Raw genomic sequence first — 20,310 nt, 5'->3', positions numbered from 1 at the left:
TGCAATATAGATGCCATAATATAAATAAAAGCCACCCAACTACATCAAGTGTTATAGAAAAACATTATTTTAATGGCCAACCATTAAATAAGTCTAAAATTTATTGATGCAACAATATAAATAAATCTAAAACTTATTTATGTAATATTTTAATCAAACTACATCAAGTACTATAGAAAAACAACATAATATTTTGATGACGTACCTATAAAATAATGTTGGTGTAGATATTTGATGCTCTCAGAGACCTTGTTTAAAGATTGATAAATAATAGATGATATGATAGAAAATGGATGAGAGAGAGAGGAGGCTACTAAAGAAATCGTGAAAATAGGGTTTTATGAAAAAAAATGATAAAAAAAAGGCTGGAGAACATTACGGTTATTTTAATACCGTATAATCTATGTAAAGTATTACGGTAGTTCGAGTACCGTAATTGGATATTATGTCATTACGGTAATTAAAGTACCGTATAAAATGTGCTAAGAATTACAGTATATAAATCACTGTATAAAATTTGTTAGTCATTACGGTATTTAAATTACCGTAATGTTCTTCACAGTAATACGACTACCGTGAAGGTCATTTTGGTCCAAAAAAATCCGAAAATAATGAGAAAGGGTGTTCACAAGGTTTTTGGAAGTTGGGTTTTTTTTTTTTTCCAATTAAGCTAAAATATAGGTATATTTGTGATGATTTCCCAAAAAAAAAATCATGAAAGCTACAACTTCTAGCATTTCGACATGGCCACTTTGCCATAGAATATAATTTGGATCGAGTGGTTCACACACTGGTATAACTACATAAAAAATCCGATGTTTAAGAAAATGCCGATTCAGATTATCCAATCTAAGATAGATTTTCAAGGGTTATCTTGGATTTTTAGATACATCGGGAACAAGTGATTCTTGAAAGAACCGACCAGTTTTTTAACAGAACCAATTGGTTTTGTCTTAAAACTGGACGAGCGAGCCTTCGCAGCTAGACCACCCAATTCCAACATGTTTTATTTTCTACTCTATTTGTTTATTTTTTTACTTCTATTTGAAATTTTTTATTAGAGGAGGAAATGGTAGTGGCCCCACCCCTCCTTGAGAACCGCCACAAACTCCATGAGCCTCCATATGTTGGACCATTACCATAGATATCCTCGCCCTCCCACATAACCTTTCAACGGCCCGATTTAGTTCCAATAAAAGCAAGGAGACTGTTGTTCCTTTGAGAGTAGGGGTGAGAAAGGATTGGATCGGGGCCGGATCTGGCCAGATCCAGATTCAAATAGTATATATCGAATTCAAATGGGATCCCAGTCCAAATCAGATCCTGGATATTTGGATCCAGATATGGATCCGAATAGTATATCTGGATCCAGATTGCTCTATATATATTATTTTAAAAAAAGTATACATAAAATAAAAATTTACCATTTAAAAAACCAGGTTAGATCTGGATTTGGATCTGGATCTGGATCCAAGTCTGATCTAGATCGGATCCACCTGCACTCGGATCCTACCCAAATTTCAATTCGGATCTAAATTTTCGGTCTAGATCCAGATTTTGAATCCAAATTTGGGTCCATACTTAGATCCAAATAGAGTCCAAAATTTGAATTTTAGATTTGGGTCAGGCCAATTCTCAACCCTATTTGAGAGTGCATTACTCTTCCCACTGTCTCTCATGTATTATGTATTGATGGTCTCTCGTGTATTAATATTGTCTATCTACTCTCCCTATTTCTCTGGTGTTCATCATATAGTGAATGAGCCTAGAAATATTTTGCCATGTCAATTTGCATACATGTTACTCTTCCCCTCTCTCTAACGCATCTCCCTACTCTCTCTCATGCATTCACCGTATATTGAAGAGCCAAGAAAACAATTTTGCCATGTCAAATTGAAGTGCATACATATCTCTCTCCCTCTCATGCATTAGTGAATGAGCCTACGTTGTGATAATATTATATTCAATGTGAATCTCTCTCTCTTGTTTTTACTGAATTACTTATTTTTATTCATCAATCAAAATACAACGTCTCCGGTCTCTCTCTCCTTGGTGCATGAATAATTTTAAGTCGCCCTTTCCATATTTTTTCCATTTTGAATTTGGATATACCCATGGGCTGAAACCTAAAATTAGGATATCTACATTGAGATTTCGACATTGAATAAAAATTTAAAGCAAATGCCCATATAGCTTTCTCTCTTTTCATCGTAGTTGGGTTAGAACCAGAAGCGGAATAGGCCCATAAATTTATTGGAACCGTCCCGATTTAATTAGAGTGGGTGAATCCGATATTTTCAAGCAGATAATGAGAGAGAAATTAAGTACAAATGGAACTAAAGATGACATCTTTAGACGGATAAACTTAAAATATAATACCTCTGTAGAGATAAAACCTTAATTAAAATATAAAATGGAAATCAATAATTAATTTAATAAATAAGAAATAAGTAGACAAGTCCCCCTATATTTATGATCGCAAATGGCCTTAGAGATTATAGAAATACAAAAAACAAAAAAGAGAAGACAAGTTTGAGTAAGAGAGATTCATTTCATTACAATATGTTGCAATTTAAAATTCATTTTGACTATAAAATGAATGTAATGATCAACAAACCCTCATGCATGAAACATACTCTCATTGTTTACAAATTTTATAACAAAATAATAAAATTCATAATGAATACCCCTCTTTTGAGAAACATAAAAAATTAGATTTTTAATATATTTTAGTCACGTTTTGAAATCTTTTAAGGCCAACTGATTCACTTATCCAGATCACCAATCCACATTATTTTTCTTAAGGGCTTCTGAGAGTCACCCATCTTGACACCCAACAAGTCAGATAGCCAACTAGTGCCTTAGTTAGTCTTGTCCACATTAAAAACCATGTTTGATAAAAAAACCAAGTTAAAACCAATGTTTTACTAATTTTGGCCTGTCTAATCGGCTAGTTTAGTAGACCAGTTAACTGTCTAAACAAAATTAAACAATTTTTTTGTAATGTATTTTATAGCTTTAAACTATATTATATATTTTTATATTTTAAAATTTAGTCTAACCAGTTCAACTAGATCAATTTTTTACTAACTAGACCTACCTTTACTAATTTTATAGCCAATCCAATCCTAATAGCACTAATTAAGACCAAGAGTACTTTATTTTGAAAACAGCTATAATAATTAATCCCATTGAATCGTCAAAAGATGGGGGTTGCGTTGCCGAAAGGCCATGAATCAAGGCAAATTACTCACACTCAAGCATTAAGCGCACCCATGCGAGAGAGAGAGAGAGTGTACATAGTTGCGGTGATTTAAAAAATGGATCGGTGATCTGGATTGAGTACCACAAAAACTGCTTTGGATCGTGAATCCACAGTCCATATCGTTGTTTTATTTTATGGAAAAACAATGAACCGACAAAAAAATACGCGAAAGAATATTGAAACGGCTAAAAACTGGTCTGGATCACCATTTTACTATATAAAATCGTCGTTTTACTGTGCAGAACTGTCGGTTCCTTGTAGACTCATCGTTTTCCTGTATAGGTGGCCAAGTCCCAGATCAGACTAGATCATTCTATGCCGACCCGACGGTTTTTAAATCACTGCATAGTAGTGATATGCCTATGGTTTTAGAAGGCAAATTATAATTCTCACAAAGGACAATATTTCAAAAAAAAAAAAAATTAAATTCATGTAGGTATAAATATCTCACAACTTATACTTTAGAATGTCTTTACATAAAATATCAACCACCTCATCGACTGCAACAAAAACATCTTCAGTAGCAGCCTTTCCCTAAATATGACGTTATGTTTAGAATTGGATTAAAACATTTTTAACATACATAGAAAACAGTTTATATAAGATTGTGTCCTTTATGTAGTAACCTATATTATTTATTTTATTTACATAATATAGATTTAATACCGTTTTAAATGCATTCTACCTTTTAATAGTATTATAAAAGACACCAAATCTACACCATCTACCAAAAATAGATAGTATAGGACACCACAATCTTACTTTTATACATAAGATTGTCACCTTATACAAACCGTGCCCATATATATAGCTTAAGGAATGTCTACAAAGAGACCAATTATCTTTTCTACAAAAAGGTCACAATCATTCTTGTACTTTAGATTTTAAAATGGGTGGTTATAAGAATATCATTGATTAGATACAAAGTTCCAAAAAAAAATTTTCGGACTTCGTGACTCACCTTAAGCCATCCAATTTGATATCCAATGAGTGAGAATAATTGTGACCTCCTTGTACAAAAAATAAATGAACTTTTTATAGACAATCTCGTTTATAGTCAAGACTAGTAAATCATAAAGAGCGTGTTTGCTATGCTCCACAGGAGCATACAATATACTTACTCCATTGGGTGGAAGACTGACTTGAGAAGAGTTTTTCAATCTGAAATTTTGGTAACAACCTAAAACTTACTAGATGATTATATTCGAAAAAAAAATTAAAATGTGAGTTTTCTAAACTCATATCTCACGTTTCAAAGTTATGTCAGTCTTGAAGAATTATTTTTTTATGCCCATAGATAATGCAATTTGGAAATTATTTTTTATTCAATGTTGCATTGGGTTGAAGATGTCGTATCCCCAAAATTTGGAATCCTAAATAAACTATTGGCTTTGACAGAGGGAGTAGATGCACATTAAGCTCCCTCGAAAGCATGAAACCATCAGGCAGTTATAAATTCACCATTGTGAATCCACAAAAGTTGAGGTTAATGTAATTTAGGAAATAAGTATTAAAATTCAAACATTATTAAATAATCACAATGGAAGTTATTCATGAGTGTTTTTAGGTGTTCTTCTATATTGTATACATACAAATACATACTCTTTTTTGGGTAATTTAGTGGGGATAACAAGCCCCTACCCATATTTTGAAATTATTAGTGGTTTTTTAATGCATTAGATGAGAATAGAAGCCTAGACCGTAACTGGGGCACAAATACATACTTGTGTGCGTGCGATGGCCTCCACCATGATTGAACTGATAAAAAATGAGAAAGGTAGGGCTATTAAGAACAAACCCATCGAATTTGCAACATAGCCTAGGCAATTAAGAGAGACTTACATGCGACAGGGACCGCATTTCTGCACTTGAACATGGAACAATTTTACAGAAAGAAAATTGGTACATGCGAAGCGGTTCCTGAGGTAGACAGCATTCATCTTAAAGATAGATACAAATAGGTGGTCCATCTAAAACCAATTGAAATTAACGGTCCAAATGTTTTCTTAATAGAACAATTATTTTTTATTTTCAAAATTTATTTATTTTTTCATATTCATGATCTCCATATTAGAGATTAAATGTCTTTAAAATTTGGGTCAAAAATTCCTTTTCAAAAATAGATTTTTACGAGGTGACCCATTTCTACTTGAACTCAAGAGAAACCGTGTCCATAAAAGAATCAAGCATATTTTGCATAGCTCAATTCAGGAGCTGCTTTTCCGTAGTACAATTTCAAAATAAGATGGCAATAAGATTTTGCTTCAAAAATTAAATGTACGGATATGTCGAGATGTAGTTTAGCTTTTAGGTGAAGAGCTAGCCATTTGTAGTATATGTTTCAACAGAGACACTTGTGTCAATATCCATTGCTTCAAATTACAGTCCCACCCAAAGGTGAAATTTATACAAGAATGTAAGGCATGATCTTTCATCATAATGGACAAAGCGAAAGAGGGTCTCCAAAACAATAAATGCAACTTTTGAAAAGAAACTAGCCCTTCCATTACAAAGAAAAAATGGTGATATTGAGTGCTTTGAAATTATAAGAGTAGAAATACACATCATTAGTAAAATAAATAACCCACCTTTTTTTTTTTTCCAGGAGATTGAGATTAAAGTCAGGAGCATTGACTCCAAATCAGACACGAGTTCTCTTTCAGGTTTTAAGATTCATCACCACAAAGTTCCACATTTAAACTCAACCAATGGAAAATAGCTTTGGAAGCCAGTTTTAGATGCCAAGCAATAAAAGAACTTTGGGCTGGGAAAGTCAAGGGAAAATATATGTGTTGTTTATTTGCAGAATGGGAAGAGATTGACTTCGTCGAATATAAATTCAATCACAACCATTTCATCTATTTGATAGCCTGTGGTGCTTGTAATTTTATCTATTTGATATTAGGAAAGTTGAAAATCGTCTCTTAACTGTTCATTACCATTTCATCAATTAGATGTTGAAATTCATATTTCGAATAAGATTTTTTTATGTTACAAACCCATCTAGAGGCTTGTTTTTCAACTGTAACTCAATTAGATTTGAAATTTGACTTTTCAAAGTAAAGAGGTAGGTTTTTGTGGAGAGATATAAAAGAGAGGTGTGCAATTGTAGAGAGGGAAGTTCTCTCAAGGAGAGAGAGAGTAGGCTCTAGGTCTAGGAGAGAGAGAGTAGGCTCTGATGGGAAACAGAGACAAGAGGAGGAAGAGGAAAGAGAGATAATAAACTCTAGGGTACTGATTGACTTTCCAGGAAAGTTGCAGCCCACCCTTGGCTTTCCCTGTGGGAACAGTGCAGGGGGAGAGTTAGAATTCCACTTTCCCCTATTTACTATAGCTTGTCCCACAATCAAATGGGGGAATGCTATAGATACCAGGAAAGTAGGGAACTTTCCTCAGCTTTCTTCGTTATCAAATGCAGCCGAAAAGAGTCTTCTTTGTCTCTTTTTCAGGGCCATTTCTTTAATTATCTTTTATTGGGCAGCATAGTTTTGTGGTTTCATTTTAAAATATACTTTGAATTATTCATATGTACTCCCACTCCATAAATCCTTTAAACCCTGAGATTTCCTTCTCAAATCCCCCAATACTAAGCAATCAATTGCTGAGGATCAAGGGCCCGTGCTTCAGTTTCAGTAATCTTCGAGTACTAACAAAAATATCCAGCTAATAATTTTCATAAATATCCATTATCACATTTGGTGAGACATGTAATAAAAAAGGTAAGATATGTTGAACAATTGAAACTTGGATTTGACATTTCCTATATGCTTCACATAAAAACAGATGTTCAGATCAAATTACATTCGCATTCTCGACAACCTTTACTGTAAAAATATACAATGATTCGGCAAAGCCGGACCCGAAATGAAAACCTAATAAGATATTCATAAATCCCATTTGCTTGAGCATCTGGATGCAAAATTTCTCTTTTTCTTTTTCTTTTTTTACACTCTATAACTCAGGCTTGCTATACCAATGAAACCAACCCATATGTACTTGGATAATCAGACACATACAATTGAGGTATCTATTAGATCATACAACAAAACAGCAGCCATGTGAGGACAGACAAAATCTGGCTTTTCATCAAAACGAACTAAATGTATCATTTTTTCAAATTGGTCCTCGAAAGAATCCGCTTTCCAAATGGGCTGCTCCTTAAAATGGATACATGGGGCCGAATCACTTCAACCAGTTCAGCATGGACTGACCCCTATTGTACACAAAAGCATTAGGAACATAATTTCTTTCACATGAAAATATGCTAAAGAAGACAGTGGTTTATAGACAAACCTTGGACACAGTTAGTGCAGATTGTACAACATAGTTTGCATAGGGATCTTGCAGCAATTTTTCAAAATGAGAACTTGAAACCATCTCGTATATAATTCTCGAGCGTGTTTCTTCGCCACACAACTTAAGACACTTCTCCACTACGTTACTACTGAATTTCTGCATTGAGAGATCTACATAATGCCCTTCCAGTTGAGAAATTATGTCGGCAGTGGCCCATGGAATCCCCTGTTCTAAGATATATTGAATCACATAGTTCCTGTAAACAAAAATAAGGTGGTCCAAGAATCAGCCAAGAAATTTCAAATATAACAAAGTCATTATATTTTCAACACTAGTAAAGTGACTTTTGGAGAAATGGAAAGAGGAAATGGTAACTTCCATAAAATTAAACCTAAATTATTGAACTATATTTGCTTTCATAAATTGATTTGCTCATTACATATTCGCTACCCAATCAATGCCAGTTCTGAAGAAACTGTAAGTGAAATGTGAGCATCCTAGGCATGTGTATCTCACTCTAGGTATGTGCTTCAGGAAAAATCATCACCCAAGACAACCAAGATTTCGGAAATTGAAGTCCACTTCATATATTCACAAAGCATGTAGCAAAATCTTGTTTTAGATGTGCTTCCATCTTATGTAAACTTAGGCTTGGATAGCAATAGGAAATTAAGCCAATGCAATTTGCAACAACTTCCACTATGGTCTCTCCTTTTAACCACATGGTCCCTATGAGAATTTCCTGTAAAGGGCTAAAAAATGACCAGTATTTTACCTAATTGTGGATAGAGCATTTTTCTGTCATTCGGCATTTATGTCTTGTATAGAGGCTTTAGATTAAATCCAATAGGGTTAATCATCCAATAAGCTCTAAAAGGTTGGATTAGAAAACAGAATTAGTCTACAGAAATAAAGCGCAGCAGCACTACAAAACAGGTTGTGCTATGAAAGTAGACAAAAATAAAGGTTAGCATAATATATCAAATACCCAACCCATTTCTAATCAGATGGATAGTTTAGCTGAATTTGAGAAGGTTTTTTGTTGGCATTAAAACCACCATCTCTATGAGATGTATGGCGATCAACAGGGAGGTGTTTGCAACACCTCAAGAGGCCCATCTATTCTCCACTAATACATACAAATGGAATGATCCCTTGGTGCTTTTTCATTTCTATTCTACTGTTCACCATGTGATGCCACAATGTGCCCATTGCACTGGAGACGCTAAATTGAGGCGCTGGCAATGAATCCGGAGCTATTTATTGGTGCATACCGATTGCTAGGTCCACAAGCATATTGATGTATCCTTTACATATCCTCAATGTTCTCAAGATTTGGTATCCCATGAATATCCCCACTTAAAAAAATACTTGATACATCTGATTTCTAAGATTGGCATCTCAAATAAGACCACATAAACCCGATCCTCACATTATGAGAAGTGGGTTAGTTGCCTTCTTTATCTTACTATATAACAGACATTATATTTACACATGCACACGTCTTATGTGATTGATAATATGTCCTTAAGAGCCACAACTTTTTCAGAAGTCCGTCATATAATACGATGTATATGGTCCACATGATTAAGGGGCTCATATTCTTCAATTGCAACTGTTATTCTGCACCTCAGATGTGTTACGTTTTCTTTTTCACCCTTTTTTAACTTGGTCTAACCCCCATGAGGAGTGGGGCCACTTGTTTGGAAACAAGATTGGTAGAGGCCACATTTGGAAAAGGAAAAATTTATAATTAGGTTTTCTTATAAATATATCAGCTTATTCTTTTAGCGGGGTTGTTGAACAAAAAATTAAAGGCAGAGGTTGAGATGCTTTGTTTCTCTCTCTAGGGCTTTTGAGGTGCTAAAAAACTACAGAGGACTTCTCTTCCACAACTCTCAGCTAAAAAACTAGCTAGGGTTTTTGGAGAGGAATTTACCACACTTCTAAGAAAGAGGAAGAAAAATAACAAAACTGATCTCACAAAGGCAACCATGTATGTTTCTATTTTCTTGTTCCCAAATCCTCAAGCCGCACCTAATCGGCTTGAGAAGATCCATTGTAATAGTTTTATTGCTTAGTGGGTTTAATCTGTGATGCCCCATAATTTTCCCTTCTTTGAAGGGTTTTCCACATAAATCTTAGTGTTACGGTTAGTTTTTTATTTCCTACAGATTTGGATATTTTTATTTCTTTGTGGTATTTGTCTTTGATTCATACATAGATGGGAAGGCACCACTGCCCAACAAGATGCTCATATGTGGATATGGATATGGACATGAATAAGGAAGAGGAAATACAACTCAAATTCTCTTGAGATCCAAGACACAAATACAAGTATTCCATCAAATGCATTGATACATGTATATTAATGCAAGCAGATAAACAAGGATTACAGTACAGAATATAAGGATAAGATATATATATTCATTATATTAGCATATGCACACAATATTCTAGGTACACATATAATTTAATAAGTTGATGGCATCTACCAGGTATAGCACATTATAGTTTTACTATAGACATCACAGGTTACATATATCAAATGATACAGCATAATTTTATGCTTTATTTATGGAAAAAATTTATATAAGAGTGAGGCCCTAAACAATCAAATCAAGAAGTACCTCAAAATTTCATTAGAAGAGAATGTTTCGATGCCTACAAATCCTCGAATTGATCATCTCAACCTCAAGATGTATGAACATGAGAAAAAATGGATTTCAAGTGTTGGAAATATTGCATCTTATAATGCATTTTCTGAACCATCACTTTTCAAGATTTTCAAGTGTTCATAGATCTGCTCTTCTACACTCTTTTTGAGGTTTTCAATTTTACAATTAGATATAAAAATAAATTTTTAGACCATTACAAAGATTTTCAATACTGAAACAATATCTTTTGATGCTATTCGAAGGTAGCCTTACTTTGATTGTTTAGGGCCTCAGACTTATACAAACCACACCCTTTATTTATATATTGGTTGATACTTATAGCCCTTTAACTTGCAAAGCACAAGTAACTTTGGAGCATCCAGTGTTGCATCATGACTTATGACAACGTCACAATAATACACTATGAATATACAAGCATCCAAGTATCTTAGCTTACAACTCACTCATGTACAAATGGTTGCACATATGTAGGTTTATAATCAGGAAGATGAAGAGCAAAAGACAATCTCCAAATCAAGCCAAAAGTAGTGTATTATGCAACATTTGCATTGAGATTGTTTTCGATTTTACTCATCACAGCCTCACGTTCATTTCACTTCTGCGATACCTATATGTCATGACAACACCAGCCCATCTAGATTGATTCTAATTTGATTTTTCATTAGTGAAAGAAGCATATTAAAGTTACTTGTCACTTTATGATGGACAAGTTTTCTCTGTATTTTTATTGTAAGAACCCTACCACAAGTTTTAGCTCTTAGTCCTTACATATCCAAGGTACATTAGGTCTCAGGTTTGATACTAATGCACAGTAGGTTTATGACATATTGACTCATTTTTTGTGAACAAACTTACCCTTTCTAAGGGGCGGCACTTCAGCATGTGAACCACATACATAAGAGACATAAATCATAATCCCTCATTTACTCTTCAAAACAACTACTGTCACACTCAATTTGTCACTTCCAAGCTGTAAATAGGAGAAAAGATTCTAATATTTGAATAACTGAGATAACCAATAAGCAAAAAGGAGACAAAATACCAATTTTCCACTATTTGGCATGGATGAAAGTAAAAGAAAAATTTGAATGAACACAAGCAAATAGCCAAAGAAGAATTTTACAGCTATATTCCTTTCCCAGCAGAAATCAAAGGTGAAGAGAAATCCAGAAATAGAATTAACTAAATAAATTGCTTTCAGCATCAACTGAGTGTTGAGCCAAACTGATTGGAGAACATACCCAAATGCATCTTGAGAAAGAATGAGTCCCTTGGCAGTTATTTCTGCAATTAAGTTATGTCGATGAGCCCCAGATGAGTGATGCACGCAACGTTGTATAACACAACATCCATGGCGATGTGTAGCAATATCAACACAATTATTCCTAGTAGCATCGTAAAGGAACTGCCCATAGAAAATAAATAGACATGTAAAGAGATCAACTCATATATTTTGTAAAACACTGTAAAGTCTGAGGTATGAATTGCACAAAATGCAAATGATACATAACATATAAGGAATCTGCATGAAATTGCACATAACTATGATATGCTTTCACGTTGAGTATATCGCCTTGTGGTATAGAGAATTTCAGGTCTTGGATAGGCAGATACAAACAAATATAAACTATGCATCAGAGTTTAACTGTAAGGCTTTAATCTGTTTTCTCATAGCAATGAAATATAAGGCTTTAATCTGTTTTCTCATAGCGATGAAATGAGCAATAGAAATCGCATATCAATCACTGTGTCCACATAGATAAAATCATTTATCTCTCCCTAGGCTTCTGCAACCACTTGTCTTTCTTTACACATGAGAGACATGCTCATTTATTCACAGCCCAATTTCTCAAGAGTTTAGAAAATATGAAGTGAAGCTTCCGGATATGGAAAATGCATTTTTTTGTTTGCATGCAGATGTTTTCTTTCACTGACTAATGGAAACTGTATAAACCATGACAGAAAGGGCTGAACTGAGGCTATTGCAAGAATTCTCTACTATTATTTCATTTGTTTTTATTAGAAAGAACAAAAACTACTCCAAAGCCCAGCTAGGCTGCTTTTAGGAGAATTTTGGGTTCCTCTCCATTCTATTTAGATTACTTGGCGACCTATTGACTCCTTGAGACAACCTCAATAAGCATCAACAGACCAACAAACATGACAAGTCTTCATGCTTTCACAAGAAAGTTGAAGCATCAGAAATATATCATCATTGGAAAAGGCCATCCTGACCAATGAAAATCTGGTAGAAATTTGAAATAATCCATAACTACGACAGCAAAAAGGATGCATCCACAACGTCCAAACAATTAGATCTAAAGGCGTTTAGGGGCTCCAAAATATCAGGTGAGTGAACTTATAATAATGAGATAGTGTTCCCAACAAATTGATACTTCAACAAGATGGCTCAAATTTCTAAAGCTTAATTAAATTTCTAACAAAAATTGTTCCAAATTGAGCATTTCAGTTCTCTCTATGTACCGATTAACAATAGGGTACAGGAAAGGTCTCTGCAATTTATCCTATCAATGTTTGAGCAAGGATTCCATAAAAAGCATTACTAAAGTTGCTTGTGGGGGAGAAAATATAAGACAACACCCAAAGAATCTCCAATACCTTTGAAAGAATGAATCATGTTGAATATATAATGATCAACTCTTTCCAAAACATTTGCTAACGACTAGAAAAAATGAGATCCCCTCATTGTAATGATATCTGCAATCACAAGCATGCTTTGGAGAGCCAAAGTCAACACCAAAATACGACACGATTCAAGGAGTATTGCCATAATTGTTGATATCTACTAGGAGCAATATGGATTTTCAGTCTGAAAATGCAGTTGTAATTTTTTCTTTTGAAAAAAAAAAAACCACTATCATAACATTTTAGCGACTAGATGAGTTGATCAACCATGTAACAAGAGCCAACGTAAAAATGTAATTATTGCACCTGTTTCTCAATCAAACTTTTTCAGATATCCACTGGACATTAGAGGAAAAGAGGAACATCAAGGTAAGGTCATACTTCTTGTCTTTTTTTCTTGTGCGGTATGAACACAGTTGGGGACAAAACATAAACTACAGAAAAAGTTTATGTTGAAGAGCTGAGGGCCAAAGCACTTTACACCATCCCCCACTTTGAAACAAACATGCATGGTTAACATATCTAATGATATGACTTTGATGTAATGATATGACTTCGATGTAATAAACCCTTACTGACGGGACAACCCAAAGATGTCCACCATCACTAAAAATTTGAATTAGATAAGAGGAATTTCGAACTCATGTCTTTCAGAGAAAAATCTGTACTAATATTTGGTTTGTAAATCAGAATTAAAGTCCCCATTTGGGTGACTAGCAATCCTGCCATTTAATAAAGGAAGCTCCTTTGCATGTTCCATTTCAACAGTGATAGCATACAAGTACGGAAATATACTAGAAACTTTTAAGGAATATTGCAACAAGTTCCATCTACTTCAAATGTAATCATCGACCTCTTCAATTTGGCAGGTTGGGACTGAACTTGGTCAAGAATTAGGGGCTTACATTTGTCTTTCTCTAAATTACCAATAATCTGCAAACAAGAAAAGCCAAATATATGGTGGACAGATTGGCCATGTATGGAGTATGGACATTTAGATATTTTCATCTTTTAGTTTGATTGATAATACAATTGATATGATATGATATAGATTCTAGTAAGAATATGAGTATAAAAACGATAAAAAATTATGCTAGCATTTTGGGTTCCCTCCCCCCCACTCGCCCACCCCGATCCATTATGATAGCAAATTGCATTGCTAGCAATAGTCATTATAAATTGTCAGCCATATTGCCATCCCATCTTATTGAAAATTGACATATCCCATGCCTATAACCATCTCGAGTATACACATCTTTGGAACATGGCTTTCTACCTCTTCCCATAAAGAGAGAGAAGCACACAGAGAATTTATGAGGAACAAATACAGGGTTGTGTGTGGGGTGTGTTCAATAGTGAAAGAACAAATATGACAGCAAAAGGAACAGGTTTAATCTGCGACAGCAAACAAAAATGTGAGAACCTGCATATTAAAGGAGTGTGACTATGTGATGGTAGGAGAATTCAGTGATTTCTTAAGCCACATAATTGACGTTATCAACATTAGTAACAGCCTAATAGTCTCCACTATTATAATCAAGCCTAACAAGAGTTCATCAGCTATACCAATTTGGAAATTTGATATCCCTCACATTTCTTATGAGCCTATGAACCCATAAAATTCATCCTCTTATCCTCTCAAGTCTATGTTCACAATCAAATCACCCATAAAAGTCACATATGAAGATACATCCAGCCTTGATACAAAATTCATTCTCAATCATCTCAGATCATAATACATCAATTGCTCAGAAATTGGTGCTGACCCCACACTAAACTACAAGGGACCAAGAGGTTACTCAATTTCCATATCCTACTTGACTCATTTTTACCTTGTATGACCATAACAGACCTCAAGTCTTCCGCTGACCACCAATGTTACCACCATAATGGTGATTTATCATAGGCAAGAGGCAAACCCATGTGCCCAAATCCCTTATCCACCTAAACTCCTCCCATTTCTACACCACTTTGTAGGAGATTCTCTCGAAGCATCATTGCTATTTCAATAAACATTTAGAAAGGGCAGACTTGATGAGATTAAATGATGTACCAACCCAAAGAAGCTAACAGCTTTTTCGAAGAAGACAGCTTCTGTCGTTCTGCTGGAACCCTTCAACCACCGGATCAAAGAGACTTTTCACTTTTGTGGCTTAACCCAGAAAAGGGAAAAGGAGAGGACAGGTGCCTCCCTAGTGCTCAACCAAACTGCAAAGTCTCGAACAAGTTCTGCTTCAAACACAACCCCTACCAACCAAATCTGTCCTCATTTAATCTTTTTTTCCCTAACACCACGAGTACCACCTAAGAACAAATATTAGGTTCTCTAGTTTTAAAGTTTACATGTGGTGCAAAGTACCAATGTGTTATACATGATCGCATGTGAAAGATTGATTCAGTACATGGAACCCTTTTACAAGAAGATTTTCCATGTCAAATGAAGGCATTGATCATAACTGTGAAGAGCAATGGAGATAGAGGATCACCTTGCCCAGACAACATCATCTGGTGAAGACATCCTTGGGTGTTTTCTTTGCTAGGATGGAAAAAAGGGATGAAAACATGACCACACTTATCCATATGGTTCACCTACTAGCAAAACTCATCTGCCTGAGCATGTAATATGTACCTCACAATCCACATGAACATAGAACTTTTCCTGATCAATCTTACACTTAACTCCCCACTGTTTTTCTACCATCAAACACTTGTGAACGGATTGCTTCGGATTTACTCTTCCACCACAGCAGGCATCTAGCTAGGAGAAATGACAAACCATAACGCATGCCTCGGCTTCAAAAAATAGACCTTACAATACTCTTATCATACCGCCAACCAAAGTAGCAGGTCCTAAGCAGCCAGTTAGGAGTGATTCCTCTCCATTCATTTCCATTTGTGTTTTAGTTTGCTTAGAATCTTGATTTTATAAGTCACAATCTCCATGATCTCAATTTATCTTTATTTTTCTCCTCAAAGAAGAGATATACTCCATCCTACACATATGTTGCATAATTCTAGCACTACACACTCTCACAACAACCCATGCATTCCTCCCATCATTCTTGGTCACTCTTCACTTATTGCTACAGATAGCATAATCAAAAGTAAACCTATAAAATAGTATTTCATTTGCTGAACAGTTACCGTATCTTGAAAATCACAACTACTTAACAAGTTAATGGTAGGGAAAGTAAAAACATATTTGCACAATCCACAAAAGGAGGTCCAAAGATGTAAACAAGACAAGCATGCCAAGCAGTTGTCAAGAATCACCATCCTATCCGACCATTAAGATTATGCAAGCTCCAGGAAACATGTGCTTCTGTGTATTTTATAATCAAGGGAAACATTTGTGAGTAACAAAGAGAAAAAACCCATCTAGAGTAGCACCTTGTTATCTTCATTGCTGAGGCATTCCAAGCAACGCTGCACGACATGATTTCCATTCAAGTCTTTAATTAGAGTCACGATCCCCGGTTCAAGAGCAGAGACAACCATTGAAATTTGGCATGGAGTTTTAAGAGTCTCTACCAACTTCTGAACGACACGTGTGCTACCAAAGGAAACACATCACCTTCTTTTAGCATAACAAAAGAGAAAAAATAGCTACCTAGGGAAGTTAAATATGACAGTTTTCAAAAATTTCAGAAGATATATCGAGATTCAGACATAAACAAAAATGCTTAAGAAATTTAAATCGTATTAAGAATAGTTCTTCACTGAAATAATTATAGAAGAAGTGGACAACAACATTAGTTATTACAAATAGTTCAAACCATTTTAGTCAGCACACGAGCAATCACAGTATCCCATTGAAATTCTAAGAACTATACTTCAAATGCAACTATGTGAGTCGCTAGCACAAAAAGCCATTTCAAGATAATATATTTAAAGTTCATATAGAACTTGATTTCCAACAGATGATATTAACAAGAAAAACGCAAAGCATTATGAAGCCAATGATATAAGAATAACATGACTAGAGTTTCAAACAAAGTATTATCGATTAAATATCATATTACCCATGCATATTTAGCGAGATCTCAACGAGCTCGCCAGGAGTCCCAGTGACCACATGGATAATTTGCATTCTTTGCTCTTCAGTGCACACTTCCAAAAGCTTTTGCATAAGATAGTTGCCAAAAGGATCAACCATAAGCTCAGGGATATGCTCAATTATCTCCTTAAATATCAACTCCATTTCTTGAGGAATTCCCTCATCAAATTTTTGCTGCAAAAACCGACACCCATGTTGATCCCTGGCAACTAAGTAGACCTGCCCTTCTATTTCTCTCACTGATCCATATTTAGGGGGCAAAATTGCAGGGCAAATGAGCTTCGAGAGAGAAGCAATTTCAGTGTTAGTAGAAGCGGCATATCTCAAAGGAAGACTGCCAATTAGCTCAGAGGTATCAGACCTTAAAGAACAAGAGCGGTTCTCATTTAGGTGACCCCTGATAACCCTCTGGTTTTCCCTTTCTTGGCTACTATGAGGAGCAGAACCATTACGGGGTGAATTCAATACAGGGGACTGGTTTCTCTTATAACATCCCTTTAAGACTAAGTGGTTATCTTGCAATAAATCACCATTTTGAAGGGGAGATAGAGCTTGAGGAGAAAGCCAGCCATTGTTTTCAGGATGTAAGTGAATGGGAGACCTGCCATTGCTGCTTCTTCCATTAACCATGAAAGAATTATAGAGAGGCAATGGAATATCAGAATTTGTTATTGGTGATGAAAGCCCTGATACACTACATGGGTTTCCTGGGCTCCACTCTCCATAGCTATGGAGAAACCCATTGGTTTTAACAGGCCTTTCCATGGCTGAGAGTGAAACAGGACATCGAATTTCCTTTCTCCCATTAAATTTTCCATCAAAAAATGGCTCCCCATACAATTGAGAACCCATCAAAGATGGGGCGCCTTGCAACATGATATGTTGTTCACTGATACCTGTATTAAGTTGCTGCACATTTCGCTGCCATGGCAAGTGATGATGAAGCTCTGGTCTATACGATAATGGCCCATCAAAAAGCTGAGAAGATTGATCATAGGACCCATTTAAACCACCCATTTGATTTTGCAGCAGTTGCTTTTGTTGTAAAAGAGGTAAAACTGGCCTAATATCATTTCCATGAACTGGAAGACCAAGTGGAATTGGGTACTGTAACCCCTCAAAACCATTGGAATATCTCACTGGACTTTCCACCAACGATTCAGGGACTTGAACAGAGTTCTTCATGACCACATTACCAGTTCCTTGAGGGTATGAGAAAGGTGAAATTTGGTCCCAATGGTTGTTACTCAAATGTGACCTCTGGTTCAATCTGAACCCATTGAGATCAAAAGGTCTAGGATATGGACTTGAAGAAGGAATTCCATTGTTTGGACTAAACACAGTCGAGTAGGCATCAATCGATGGATCGAAACTGTGAGAATAAAGGTTACTCTCTCTCCTCGATCCATCCAGCTTCTCATCATTCAAACACATTTGAGAGAAAGCGTTGTTTAATATGAGTTCATCTGTTAAATTATCATGTACTGGCAAGAGCAACCCATTCTGATGAATTGGGGTATTAGTTTCTCTCTCATCCGATAGAAACCCATTCTGATCAAGGGCCTGTGCATTACTTTCTCTCCCAAATTTAGTTTCTCTATCATAAGTTACAAGACCACTCTGTTTATGAATTTGGGCACCGTTCTCTCTCTCTCCTCTCACGAAGCCATTGAGATTTCTCACCAAACTCCTGGACCTAGCATCTTCATACAGGGGAGGAGAGCTCTCACCACAGGACCCATCTCCTGATAATCCACCATAGAAAGAGGTGAGAGAACTCGACGACGAACCAAACGACCTCAATGAGGTGTTCTTAACAGGGGATACGGGTTGATGGTGCCTAATTCCACCATATCCATGAAAGAAAAACTCATCGTACATCATGTCATGGACGGATGACGAACCATCCCTGCAACCATCTTCCTTAGACACACGAGAGTTTTCATTATCATCAGGACCATTGACAGGCATGCCATGATGGTGTTTAGGATGATGGGTATAGAGAAAATGGTGATGGAGAGATGATGATGATGACGATGTTGCATGGGGGATCTCATCCAAGAGGTTATCGAATTCCATCTCTTCTTGTCTTGTGGGTTTCATGGCAAAGTTCAGAAACTAACAGATGGGGTATCTAGAGAGAGAATTAAGCAGAGTATCTGGACTAGAGAGAGAGAGTGGAAGAAGACCAAGACCAAGACCAAGAAGACCAAGGAGCATTACCAGTATGGCATGTATGGTGATGCATGGGTTGATGATGCTAGATAGAGTTGCAGAGAATGGTGAGATGGGGTGAATTGGATTGCATTGTCATGAACAAGGCAGAGAGAGAGAGAGAGGAGAGATGGATGGGTTTGGTTTGGTGAAACATGCAAAGGCAATGGCGAAATGGGAAAGAGATAGAGAGAGAGAGAGAGGATGGGTGGCCATTTATACGAGTTATGAATACCGGTTGTGTACGGACTACGTACGGAATACGATAGTGGCCTCAATACTAAGATGCTCACTGTAGACAACCACCATTGCCGGACCTTCGAGGCCTAGAGAGAGAGAGAGGGCGGTTGAGGAGAGAGAGACAATGAGGAGAGTCTCAGAGGAAAAGATATTTGAGTCTACAAATTTAGAGGGAAGGTACAGAGAGAGAGAGAGTTTATAAGACGATTACTTCCCGTTTAAGAGAGAGAAAACCACGTTTAAGAGAGAGAGAAGGAAGGTGGGGAAGAGAGTCCTGAGTCAATTAGCAAGTTTCTATGTTTAAGAACCATGACTCGTAATAAATAGTGAGGAAATCTTCTCCTTTTTTTTTTTGTTTTTTTTTTGGGAGTGAATTAAGATATTTCTGAGATTAATTAAATTCAATAATAGGGGACGGCCAAACCAACGCATCTTCACCTTCTAAAGAGACCATTTGCACAGGCAAGTATTAACATCGCTGATTTCGTTGGAGATCGCACGGTCCTCACTCTTCCACGTCAGCAATGCAACTTCGCACTCTCTTTTTCCTGGTGGATTACCAATATGCCCCTGAATTTATCTAATGTCCAAATTACCCCTCGATGGACCAAAATCAGCAGTTATTTCACTCCCCACTGCTTTTGCCCTTTCCTTTATATCAAATTGACACAAATACCCTCTCCAAAAAAAAATAATTTTTTGAGTAAATCCAAGTCCTATTTTTTTTTTTAAATAATTTAGGATTCACTGGTTTTGAAGATACTAATGAGGTATTTGAACAAACTGGTTTCTGTCGATAACAGTAATTGGTCTGTCGATAACAGTAATTGGTTTGATTTTAGCTAGTTCGCCTTATTTTTTTAAGACAACCAAGCCGTTCAACAAAGAAAGAACTTGCAATCTGGAGCGTCCAA

At 35.9% G+C, this 20,310-nt stretch overlaps 1 protein-coding gene across 1 annotated transcript; it reads right to left on the bottom strand.

The window, feature by feature from the left end:
- Positions 1-6,994: 6,994 nt before the first annotated feature.
- On the bottom strand, positions 6,995-19,171 carry LOC18423842 (uncharacterized). The gene is made up of 5 exons (XM_006828438.4): positions 16,908-19,171; positions 16,276-16,438; positions 11,481-11,644; positions 7,559-7,817; positions 6,995-7,478 (listed from the first exon to the last, which is right to left on the bottom strand). Exons 1-5 carry the CDS (start codon positions 19,043-19,045, stop codon positions 7,371-7,373), a joined length of 2,832 nt encoding a protein of 943 aa, XP_006828501.2. The 5' UTR covers positions 19,046-19,171; the 3' UTR covers positions 6,995-7,370.
- Between the last annotated feature and the right edge of the window lie 1,139 nt (positions 19,172-20,310).

The sequence above is a fragment of the Amborella trichopoda genome, chromosome 4, assembly GCF_054954075.1.
Source record: "Amborella trichopoda isolate Santa Cruz 75 chromosome 4, AtrichopodaSantaCruz75HAP2 v2.0, whole genome shotgun sequence".
Lineage (NCBI taxonomy): Eukaryota > Viridiplantae > Streptophyta > Magnoliopsida > Amborellales > Amborellaceae > Amborella > Amborella trichopoda.
Note: the sequence above shows the minus strand (reverse complement) of the source record. Positions and strands in the feature narration are given on the sequence as shown.